This window comes from Pithys albifrons, chromosome 1, assembly GCF_047495875.1.
Source record: "Pithys albifrons albifrons isolate INPA30051 chromosome 1, PitAlb_v1, whole genome shotgun sequence".
NCBI classification, from domain to species: domain Eukaryota; kingdom Metazoa; phylum Chordata; class Aves; order Passeriformes; family Thamnophilidae; genus Pithys; species Pithys albifrons.
In genome coordinates, this window is record NC_092458.1 from 93,546,628 (window position 1) to 93,559,026 (window position 12,399).

A 12,399-nucleotide genomic window follows, 5' to 3' on the forward strand; every position below is an offset into this window, starting at 1 on the left:
ATGTTAATGTCTTACTAGAATTAACACCATATCTTGAAAAGAGGACACTAGAATCCATATAGTCCACACTTAAGGAATTACCTCCAAAAGGACAGAGGTTTTTTATCATTGAAGTCTGAGAGTTTTTAGTGAACATTCTAAAATCCCACAGGGTTTAGATATCCTTATCCCATTTAAAGTACCCATTTTTTTATATATATTTTATCTATTTAAAGAATAAATTCCCTGTGTTCTCAAAGCTTATTTTTGGTGATCACACAGCATCATGACCTTAAAAATGTATGGTGTGTCAAGTGGCTTTTATTGTTCAAGACTAGGGAGCCATTAAAACTCCATTAGACTTTATGGAAACCTCCCCAGTAATCAAGTTGTACTTTTGCTTGATTTTGGTATGTGATCTGTTCTTTCCATCTAAGACATGTTTTTCTTTGATAAATTTGCTGCTGTTAGAAATCAGGAAAGCTGTGCAGGTCACTTCAAACTCTGATAAACAGAGGAAAAAGTGTATGTGACCTTTTTAATAAAAAAGACTGTTTTTCTCAAGCTCTGTTAATTCTATCTATTCTGTCATTTCCACTAGTTCCAAAAACAAACGGTATCAAGCAAAGAACTTGACTTGATGTTACTTAGGGAAACACTCTTTTATTCTCTGCATATACTAATTTCAAACAGAGAACTTAACTTCTGACTAGGTTTTGGAGGAATTGTAAAACCTTTTAGTTAATTTAAGATGCCTTAGATTGGCAGTTTAATGTTTTCTGTCAAATTAGAAATTCAAATTAATTTATTCATATTATACCTATTAGAGATCATCCTTTATGCATTCAAAAGCTTTAAAAATGCTGTGTTTGTCCGATGTTTGTCAGCATTGCCTCAGAACATATTTGTTCTGCTTGGAGTGCTCTGTCTGTGTGGCAGTGTATACAACAGAAAGGACAGGATAAAACTTAGACTTTATCTCAAGAGATCCCATTCTCAGATGCAGATCTAAACATAGGAGCCTTTATTTTATACATTTATTTATTTTCATATTCATCTCTTTTACGGGTTATGTTTGGACTCAGGTCCTAGGTACAGCTTAATCTATGGAGAAGAATTCCATCTCTTAGATGTATGTATTTATTTATAAGTGCTCTTATTTATTTACATTTATTATTTTTTTTTCATTGCAATGATTGCTCCTGAAAATCCCAGGTGAAGATTGACAATCTGCTATAGCAGGTGCTGTAGAGACAAACACAACAACTTGCTTTGGCCACTTACATGATAGATAATGTTCATTTTCATTACACTTTTATTTCCATTGCAGGTACTTGGCTTTTAGCATCCTGGGGTACCCCAGAGATGACTTATGGCATGCGGCTGAGATTCAGAGATGCCAGATGTGACTATGAGGAAGACTACACGTTTGATGTTTTGGATTTCACTCACACCAAGACTGAAAAAAAGGCTGTTTCCACCTCAGTTGAGGAAGATGTTGAAGAAAAAGAAGAAGATACGGAGGACTCAGATTATCAGGAATACTTGGCTTCTTTTTACTCCATCCGAAGCTCAAGGAAGGCAGCAGACAATGAAGAAAAACAAAACCTTACAGCACTAGCCTGGGATCAGTATGAAGACACTGATGCCATGAGTTCTGAGGTGGCATCTGGCTCTGGTCTGACAACTGTAAATAGCAGTGAAACAACAAACAACTCTAAATTCTTAGAAACTCGTATCACTCCTCTTCCCCTAGCCAAGGCCGAAACATTCCAGTCAAATCACACATCAATCACAACAGAAGATGATTTATTTTTAGCCAGCATAAGTGATGGAAAGGCTGACTTGGGATTTGAGAACAGAAGCCAAAGCAAATATGAAATTCCTCACAGTAACATGTCTGCAGGTGAACACTTGCTGAGTGAGGGGGAAGGCCTAGTGAATGTTGCAGAAGAGCTTTCAACTGGTGGAAAGGACAGTAAATTTTTTTCAGAAGAACATCAAGAGGAAGGCACAGGAAGAGGAAATTACAACAGGAAAAGGCGAAGCTCACTGGCCATGAAGTTTTACTCTGTCCAAAAGATGAATGCCCTTCTAAATCATGTACGAAACAAAAATGTCTCATTTTCTGACAAGATTAATGCACCTTCTTCTGTGCATCACACAGAGAACACATCCAATATAGCCATGGTGGAAACTGCCCAGCTTCTGAATGATTATATTGATGAACTGGAAGAGGAGGAAAACAAGATGGAAAATGTCGTGCGTGCAATTAACTTGACACTTGCTTTGGACTTCATATCAGGAGATGGATCTAATGCATCCAGCCTTTCTGAACCGCGGATATCCAAACAGCAACTAGCAGATGCTTTTTTTTTAGATCATGTTTTAGGTGAGACAGATCCTACTTCCAGCCCTGCAGTGAAGAACTTAGTAGAAGCATCGTTGCCCAATGCTGGGAAATACTCTTCTAAAATGACTAGTGAGGAATGGAATTTGGTGTCTGCAAAGAGAAATCTGGGAGTAGAGGCAAATCTAGATAAATCTGTTGGTGGTAAGTTAAAGCATCATGGTAGAAATGGTACAGCATTCATAAATAAGGAAGATATGAAGAAGTATCAAGAGTTCTCACGTCTAATGGAGGAAAACCAGAAAGGGAGCCCCATGCACCCAACTCAGAAAGGAGAAGAGGGAAACAAGAATGATACTTTGAGTACATCTGGAACCTTCATCAAGGTCCGAAGGAGGAAGCAGGGAGATCCAAAAATGGCCCTCTCACTGGGCCCAAGGAGTAAGAAGTCCCAGACAGTCACCAATTCTACGGCAGGGTTTGGCCGTATGATGTTTCCAGGTGAGACCAATCACACGGCACTGCCGTGTTGCAGGAACACCACGGGAACACCCACTGAGGCTGACCATGCAATGGATGTCAGCAGAGCCAGGCACAAAGAGCTGCAAAATTACACACTCACCCCGCGGCAGCTTAGGCCATCAATCACAATTGGGCTTCCTAAAGAAAATGGAGACTACGAGATTGTCACAGGAGAATATGACAGGGAGGAAACATCAGGTTTCGAATACGTGTACCAGTATGTGAGCATTGATGACCCATACATGACAGACCCCAAGGTGAATATCAATGAGCAGCGTAACCCAGACAACATTGCTGAACATTACCTGCGCAGCAGAGGGAATGAGAGGAGATACTACATTGCAGCTCAAGAGGTCTGCTGGAACTATGCAGGATCTAAAAAAAGGTTTGGCTAAATTCTTTGCTTTCATTTTGCACACCATCCTGACACACACTAGCAGGATGCTGATAAACTTAAAAGGAGGCTTGGACCGTGTAGAAGTGTGCTAGGGATTATTCCAATCAAGAGCAGCACAACTAAGAAGGGGGTTTTTTTCCCCCTTAACCACCTTTTGTAGACTCATTAGAAACACTCATTAATACAGAAGTTAAAAAACTCACTGTAAGAGGGAAACTTGCAGTTTTGTTATGCTTGAATGACCTGTTTTAATTCCAGCTTGAATTCTTGGTACCTGTAGTAGAGACAGGACAGAGACCTCCTTGTGCAAAGTCTCTCCAGGAATATAATGGGCTAACTGATGTGACAGAGACAGGATATTCTTACAGGCAGGATGAAAGCGCAATTTCTAGCACTAGCAAGAAATGGTTCTGGTGTCTCAGTTCTCTGTTGTAAAATGGGATAAAGCACTTTCCAACTTCACAAGTTTGCAGTATTGAAAAGTATATGAAAGCTGCAAAGTGATTAACCACCCAGGTGTACAGTAAAAACAAAGCTGTGTGAATTACTGCATTGTTATTTCTGCTGTTTAGAGAAATCAGGAGATGACTGGATCACAAACCCTAATGCAGAGGGGTCTTCTTTTATTTTGACAGGGAAGACTGGCCACTATGCCACAACAAAGAATATATGTGAATTGAGAGAAACACTACTAAAAATTCACTATCTTAATTCATGCAAGTCAGGATCAGTGCTCACCTTACAAACCATAGAATTCCTTGTCACCTTGTGAGGTGCATAGTTCCAGTGAATTTAACAGAGCCCATGGCATATACTGTCTCAGTTCTAGTATGTCGCTTAGGTTAAGTTTCTGTTTTTTGCAGAATTGATAATGAAGCCAGGCTTGTAGGGAATTATAATAGCATTCTAGTGTTTCTATTTAAGATCTGAAGAGTGTTTTGAATGCCTAAATTTTTATTTTACTGCACCAGCTGTGTGTTGCAAAATGCAGATATAATCAAATGTAAAATGTGTTTCTGTTAGCTTTCCAAAGAAGGTACATCTCTGAGACAGTAGGGTATAGGTGTGTTATTACAGTAAAATCAAAGGTGAGCAATTCAGATCTATAGAAAACCCTGTGAGACTTAACTACCAGCCAGAAGCAGCAAGCTCAGTGGCTGCTGACTGGTAGGGAGGAGGTTTACTCCCCAAGAATTCACATGGTAGGAATTCACAGGACTCTGCAGGAGCATGAAAACAGCCAGGATGAAATAATATAAACATGGGACTTGCGAGAGAGAGGTTTTAACCAACTGAAGTTTCTAGCATGGTGGTGTGTAACTCTTTTTAGCCAATAAGCTGTAGTCCTAACCCTATATAAATCATGTACTATGTGTCATAAAAGGTCTTCACCTTGAATCTCATAGATTTGTGTGAAGTCCAGTTCCTCCGCCGTTTATTTTTTGTTTACTTTATAGGTGGTATGCTTACTGCACTCAGAGCTAAGCTCTGATCCAGATTAATAAAGCTAATGGTAAAAAAGGGAAATAGAGCTCAGGTGTATTTTCAGAGACTAGTTGGAGTTTTTCAGTGATAGCTGACCAAATTGTTGAAGGATCTCATACAACTGTAGAGCTAGAATTGCTTGAACATTGCAAGACATAGTATTCAGAATCATCTGACACTTACTTCATGGAATCAGAGAATCATCTAGGTTGGAAAAGAACTCTAAGATCATAGAGTCCAACCTTTAACCCAGCACTGCCAAGTCCACCCCTAAACCATGTCCATAAGTGCCACATCTGCGTATCTTTTAAATACCGCCAAGGATAGTGACTCAACCACATCCCTGTCCCAGGGCTTGACAATCCTTTAGGTAAAGAAATTTTTCCTAATATCCAATCTAAACCTTCCCAAGCACAACTTGAGGCCATTTGAGTTTTTATTTTTTCTATTCTAAAATGTTCTTGCTGTATTGGTTCTCATGTTTCATCAAAGCTGTTATTTCTGTTTCACTGTGTGCTTTTTTAATTGGGAATTCCTTTCAGTCCAATGATGAGTGACAAAACCTGTAAAGATGGCAGCAGATATAAGGTGATTTTCCAAAGCTATACAGACAGTACCTTTACAACTCTTCAGGATGAAGATGAACATACAGAACACCTTGGCATCCTGGGGCCAGTTATCCGAGCTGAAGTGGACGATGTTATCCTAGTAAGTCAATGTTTTGAATGTGTGACATAGAATAGATCTTAAAAACTGCACAAATTTTTAAAAGATGATGATGGAGAAACAGTTTTCAAGGCTAGAAATTGTACTGTGGACTTGCAAGCACTGTGATGTGTTTCTTTGAAACAAATCTTTTTTCTCTTCTATCCACAGTAAATTAAATTCTGCAGCAAAGCGTAAGAGGTCAAAACTCCCCACCTCCCTGCTAGCAGTAACTAAACAGTTCCAGGTGTGAGGGATGGCAGTAAAAGGCCTAGGAGCCTAGACTCAGTGGAGGACCAGGAGTTTGACTTGTGCTTTCTGATTTTTCATTATCTACCTGCATCAAAGACAGTGACTTAGCATGGAAATGTCAAAAGCTATCCCTGCCAGCTTTTCCATGTACCACATAGCCTGTAATCATTATACAAATCTTGAGCCTGGTTTGAGGTCATGGGAATGTATTTTGTGAGGACTTTGGTTTAGGCCTGAATTTTCTGAATAAAATCTATTTAATTTTTTTTAGGTTCATTTTAAGAATCTGGCATCCAGACCGTATTCCCTTCATGCTCATGGACTCCTCTATGAAAAGTCCTCTGAGGGCAGCATTTATGATGATGAATCTACAGCTTGGTTTAAGGAAGATGATGAAGTCCAGCCAAATAACAGCTATATCTATGTGTGGTACGCAAACAGGCGATCGGGACCTGTGCAGTCAGGAGCAGCTTGTCGGTCCTGGATCTACTACTCTGATTTAAATCTGGTAAGGAAATCAAAATAGAAGTGGAAGTGTTGTTGGGTTTGATCCCAGAATCACAGGTGTTGGAAAGGATCACTGGAGATCACCTCGTCAACCCCCACAACTCAAGCAGAGTCAGTTAACAGTAGGTTGCCCAGAATTGTGTCCAGTCAGGTTTTGAATATCTTCAAATGATGTTACTGTATGGCTGCAGAAATGCAAGCTGCAGAACACATCTTTGGATATCTGTCCTTTCTTCTGGACTCAGTGTTCCTATTTTACATTTAATTGCTTACACTCAGCTAAAGCAGGATATGAGCTGTTGAAGAATTCAAATTGGGCAACTCTGGCAGACTGAGCAGGGGACAGTGAAAATACAAGGCAACAGCAATTCTAGAGCCTGCTTTAGATATTTAGGGCCAGATGCAATCCTGCAGAATGCTACGGGGTTTTTTACATCTTTTGGGAAATCCCCTTTTACATCTAATGTGAGTGTATTGCATTCTAGGAGAAAGATATTCACTCTGGTTTGATTGGGCCGATACTGATCTGTCAGAAAGGAATCTTCAACAAATCAAGCAGCAGCAGGACATCTACTCGAGACTTTTTCTTGCTTTTTATGGTCTTTGATGAAGAGAAAAGTTGGTACTTTGACAAACATTCTAGAAGGCCTTGTAGTGAGAAGACCCAAGGAATGCAGCAATGCAACAAATTCTATGGTACTTATTTCATTTTGCCAATTATTCAGTTTATTGGAGTAGAGGGAAAGATGCTGGGGGAGATAGCTCACAATCTTTTTCAACATGCATAAATCCTACATGCTAATTATGTGAATGATTTTTTTTTTGTTTGTTTGTTATCCATTGTACCTGTAATCATCATGGTTTCATATGTGAAGATTGGCAGTGTCTGGAAATTTTTTATTAAAATGAAGAAAGGACATAATAGATGAAACTCTGAACAGGAAACTTCCCTCTTGCACTCATATACGTCTACCCAAAAAATAAAAAAGAAACAAACCCCCCTCCTGTTTTCAGAATACTTCACGAACTTTTTGCAAGGAATTTAAAACTATTGTAATAATTTGACAAATCATCTAGTTCTATTGAGGAATTTGAAGCAGCTGTAAAACAGCCCTTCATAGATCTGCCTCTCTGTGAATATAGAGATTTTAGTGCTGTAGAGTTAAGTGGCTGAATATTCAAAGGTAACACTTTTTTCTCTGTGAAATAATGGCCAGTACTGAAACTACGTTTCTCTCTTTGAAAAGCTGATGCCTCTGTGCTGTGAGTGACCATGTTTGAAAAGGACATGTTGAGAAGTGGAATCTGCCTTTTGAAAATGCAGTCTGTAAAGCCAGTTATTAATCAATGATGTCAGTTGTATCTGCCTAACAGATTAAGAGACCTGTTTTGGGAGCAATTTTCCTTACTAACAATTTTTTTTCCCAGCCATTAATGGGATTACATACAATTTGCAAGGCTTGAGAATGTATGAAGATGAACCGGTCCGATGGCATTTGCTGAATATGGGTGGCCCAAAAGACATTCATGTTATTCATTTTCATGGCCAGACCTTCATAGAACAAGGAGACCCAGGGCATCAGCTTGGTACATACACACTCCTTCCAGGTAAGTACCAGAGCAAAGTTCTGAGAGGTGACCAGTGCAGTCTGTCATCATAATGCCAGTGTCAAGGTCTCCATATGGTGGGAGCTTTTTTTGTAATATCATGGTGTGTGATACGGGACAGAAAGAACAAATGTGAGCCCTAGGAGAATTCTTATGTCCATGGAGAAAGGAAATAGGCTTAAAGAATTCATTAGGCTACAGGATATATTCCTTTCCTGCATCACTGTCAGCAGTATAAGTGTGCAATAGCAGCACTTATGAAGCCTGTATTGCCAGCTACAAGAGGTTTAAAAAAAAAAAGGCAAGGAGGAGATCAAAATAATGGGATTGTTTTGAAATAACTGGCATTTGTTTTCGTGAACATTTGGTAGTTTATTCACTATTTAATTGCATTATTCTAATTACTTCATCAACATGGGGCTTTTCACTATGTAATCCACATATTTTTGTTTAAATGGGAACCAGAAGTACCATACCTGCAGTAACTAAGAATACAGGAAAAACAGTGAAGGCATGTACTGTGCTTCCTAAACAAGCCAGCAAGCAGCTGAAACAGTATCTCTTTCCTGCTCAGTGCTTGTCACTCCTGGGTCGTGCAGAAAGTCAAGGGAGGGCCCATAGATCTGATTCTCCCACATCTACTTTTGGCTTCTTTACATCCATCCTTTACATTACTTGAGCAACCCACTGGGTCAGCAGGAGTGAGAATTATAACCAGAACCACGGAATTAACATCCCAGCATTATGTGATAGACTTGCTAGCACTGTTCATTACACAGCTCAGCACTGTAATGTGCAGGTATCTGTCATTACATTCAGGCATCCAAGGTTTTGTACTTTGCACCAGCAGCAAAGGTTGGGTTTTGATCTGGCCATTTAAGTCCAATCTCAGGCTCCAGACAGAATTTCCTTGCTAAGAAAACAAATCATTGAGATGGTGGCATCTATTGCTCTCTCTGCAATGTGTATTTAAATTTTCTGGATTAAGTCATAGGATGGTTTAATATGTAGCCTTGCTAACATCAACCATGTAATGCTAATGTTTCTGATACATTTCTCTTCCTTTTTTTCAAGGCTCATTTAGAACAATTGAAATGAAGCCACAGAGACCTGGCTGGTGGCTTTTAGACACTGAAGTGGGGGAATATCAGCAAGCAGGAATGCAGGCATCCTATTTGGTTATAGAAAAAGGTACTGAACTGGGGGGGTTTTTGGCTGGGGGCTTCAACCCATGAAGTCTTCTCTGCCCTTTCAGGATCACGAAAAATAAATCTGGGAGATTTTTCTGCAAAAAACCAAAGGAGATTATCTGTGCATTCAAGAAGGGGCTGGAATGGTTACTGTAAATTCGTTGTAGAAGAAAAAATTTTTAGCTTCTACCAGTAGTAGCTTTAAATTTTTTTGCTTACTAACTTTATACCTTTAGCACAGTAGCTTTTAATTTGAGGTTTCCCCACAGTGACCAGTGGATTAATCTATGTAGAGAAATTGCATACCTTAATGTGGACTTCTCCAGGGAGGGAGTGGTGTCATAATATTACTAAGAATTGTTTTGTGTGATACTGTCTTTGATTTCACCAGAATATATACTGGAATATCACTCATTTTCTTTAACAAACTTACTGTGCTCCCTTTAGAGTGCAGGATTCCAATGGGTCTGGCAAGTGGAGTTATACTTGACTCTCAGATTGAAGCTTCAGATCATATAGGTGAGTTAATACTTGAAAAGGTCCATGCATACTCCTGAATACCCCCAGAAAAGTGTAGTTGTTCCACATTCTTTCAGCATCCTATGATCTTACAAGATCAGTTCAGAAGTTAATCAACAGTCAGGTTAAAAATCTCTCCAAGGCTGCAAGCAGAGTCTGTGAGTGTATTAGGTAGCCATCATTATTGTATTTTAACAGTGTCATAGGTCTGCTTTCAGTGTCACAAGCTTGAGAGTCCTATGGGTTCCCTGCTTGAAAATGAACATCAAATATTCAGAAAACTTTTGAGATTTGCATGTTATGAAAGATTTGGAAACCCTGGCATCCAAAGCAATCAGAGTGTCTTTAATTTATCAAGTTTATCCATGGTATAAAAGTGGGATCATTTGGTAGAGAAATTGTTAAAATTTCACATGAACAATGTCAAACTAGGATACAGAGGTTACACACACATGCAGGAATATACATTCTTTCCCTTGAAATAACAAATAAATTATTTACTTCGTAAAACTTAATTTTCAATGGATTTATTTGGTTTTGTTTCCTGACAAAGTGTTGTGAAGGCTTGAAAGCTGTTTTGTCATATATATTCTATGCCAGTTGTTAACATGGAAACCTTGTTATGCATAGGGGAGCTGTCTTCCATGAATGTAGAGCATGTTTGTATCTGATTCTGCTGGTGGCCAAAACTTGCTTAGCAAACTCTAGACCATGGTTCCAGGGTCAGCAGACAGTACATTACATAAAAGGCTGTTATTTTAAAAGTCATTCTGCCAACCATAAAGCTGTGCATGGTAGCAGCTGACTTTCAGTTGCTGACCAGGCCCAATTTATCCTACATTATGGTTTGAGTTTCTTGGTTGAGGATTGTTGTTTTTTTTTCCCCAAGACAGACTGTGAGGGGAAAATGAAGCACTCCAGATCAGTAGCTAGTTACAGCCTCCATTTTTTTTCTTTTTTAGTGCCTCTCTTATAATTCTTGCTTTATTCATATTTTCTTTCTAGACTATTGGGAACCTAAGTTAGCCCGATTAAACAATTCTGGAACATACAATGCTTGGAGCACTATAATGAAGAAAGATCAACTCTCTTGGATCCAGGTATGGTTGGTACAACATGTGCTTGACCATCATTGAACTATGATTTTCCAACAGGTTATTTTAGAAGGTCATACTGCTCTTGTTGTCACTGAGAAGACTGCTGGGGGAAACTGAGAAGGTGTAGCAAGTGATGCTATGGTAATGTCAGGTTAACCTGTCTGTCTCCCATGGGGTGACCCAGTCTGTGCTGTTGTTGAGGCCCATTGACTGGACAGTTACCCTCACAATTTAGATTGTAACCACTTTGTAGGCAGAATCCTTCTTTCTACTATTTTTTTCCTCTGTCTGCCTAACAGCACATATTTATATGTATGTGTAGCTAAGTGATCATTTAAGGTATACTGTTCTCAAGCATTTCTTCAAATAGTTTTTGGTTGGTTTGTTTGTTTCTATATCCAATGACACAGCACAGTTGGCTTCACAGGGAAATTAACTATATTGTTCAGTCACCTCACTTCTATGTTTTTCTTCCATCCCAGTGACTTTTGCACTACATAGCAAATTTGCACATAAATTTAGGGAGAATAGTTGATTTGTTACAAATCTCATTAAAATTGGCAGTTGGGACAAAACACTCAAGCTAGTGTTGCATTGTAAGTTCAGCTGGTGGCTGCTGTGTTTGTCTCACTTGTAAGTTAGTTGAAGGTAGGTAGGAGGAGAAGATTGGGAGATCTGATGTGGAACTGGAAATAACATTGAGAAGAGAAGGAATTTGACAGGGGGCCATGGCAGTGAACAGCTGAGGTTCCTGCAGTGAAGCACAGAGAGATGTCAAGGCAGATCCCAAAGAAAGAGTTTCACTGCTGAGAGAAACAACTTGCTGATTTGTTTTTATGTGCTAAGTGCTTGGATATGATATAAGCAGGAAAAGTGGCTTTTCAGCACTTCAGAATGTCATATGCCTTTTCACAGCCTAGGTATCTAAAACTAGAGGTGGTTTATTAAAGTGTGAACCTTTGATTTCTCTGTGCTCTTTTTGCCTATCTGTAAAATGGGATTAGTGGAGTTCTACCTACCACAGACATGCAGATACTTTTGAGGTGCCTTTGTGTTGCTGTGCTGAAACCTGTAAAATGGCCTCTGCAATTAAATGGGCACACAAATAAATGCACAAATTAAATGAGAGTGAGGCAGCGTTAAATTGACTTCTGACATCTGGTTGGTTTTCCTTTCAAGAGTGTTAGTGTTGTGGGTGTTAAAATGCAGGGCTCAAAGCTATTGTGTAAATGCCAAAGAATGATATGGATTTTGCTGTGCATTATAAATGCTTTATAAATGCTGTTTGCTGTTCCTAGGTGGACTTTCAAAGACAAGTTTTGTTAACTGGGATACAGACACAGGGAGCCAAGCAGTTTTTAACATCCTTGTACATCCAGAAGTTTTTTATTGTTTACAGCAAAGACAAACGGACATGGAACACCTTCAAAGGAGACAGCTCTCCAGTACAAAAGGTCTGTCAGTGCCACAGGGGTTGCAACAACCTTTACAGCATCACTGGATGATGCCGTGAGATGAGAGTTTTATGTTAAGACAGAGTGGAAAGAATTATGGCCTTCAGAGAATTAATAATATAGCTTGGGGCCCCAAAAGGCATTTACCAAACTAATAAAATTCAGACTAGAAGACAAATTGTAAGATGAGGAACCATCTGGACTGGTGTTTGGATTGGCCTTGAGACCCTGACTGTGTAGAGTCACAGGCATCTCTCCCTCCTTTTATTTCCTAACCTTATGTCAGCTTTTTTGAAGCAACCAGGAAGCTCAATTAAAAATCAGGCCATACCTC

General features: G+C 39.3%; 1 protein-coding gene across 2 annotated transcripts in view; it reads left to right on the forward strand.

The window, feature by feature from the left end:
• Positions 1–12,399, forward strand: part of F5 (coagulation factor V) — a 35,841-nt gene that overhangs the window by 19,262 nt on the left and 4,180 nt on the right. For both annotated transcript variants that reach the window (XM_071560888.1, XM_071560879.1), the window contains exons 13-21: positions 1,310–3,236; positions 5,276–5,441; positions 5,962–6,198; positions 6,683–6,893; positions 7,626–7,805; positions 8,880–8,996; positions 9,443–9,514; positions 10,520–10,614; positions 11,910–12,065. In XM_071560888.1, the coding sequence (XP_071416989.1) occupies positions 1,310–3,236; positions 5,276–5,441; positions 5,962–6,198; positions 6,683–6,893; positions 7,626–7,805; positions 8,880–8,996; positions 9,443–9,514; positions 10,520–10,614; positions 11,910–12,065 (3,161 nt within the window). The remainder of the gene's footprint in view (positions 1–1,309; positions 3,237–5,275; positions 5,442–5,961; positions 6,199–6,682; positions 6,894–7,625; positions 7,806–8,879; positions 8,997–9,442; positions 9,515–10,519; positions 10,615–11,909; positions 12,066–12,399) is intronic.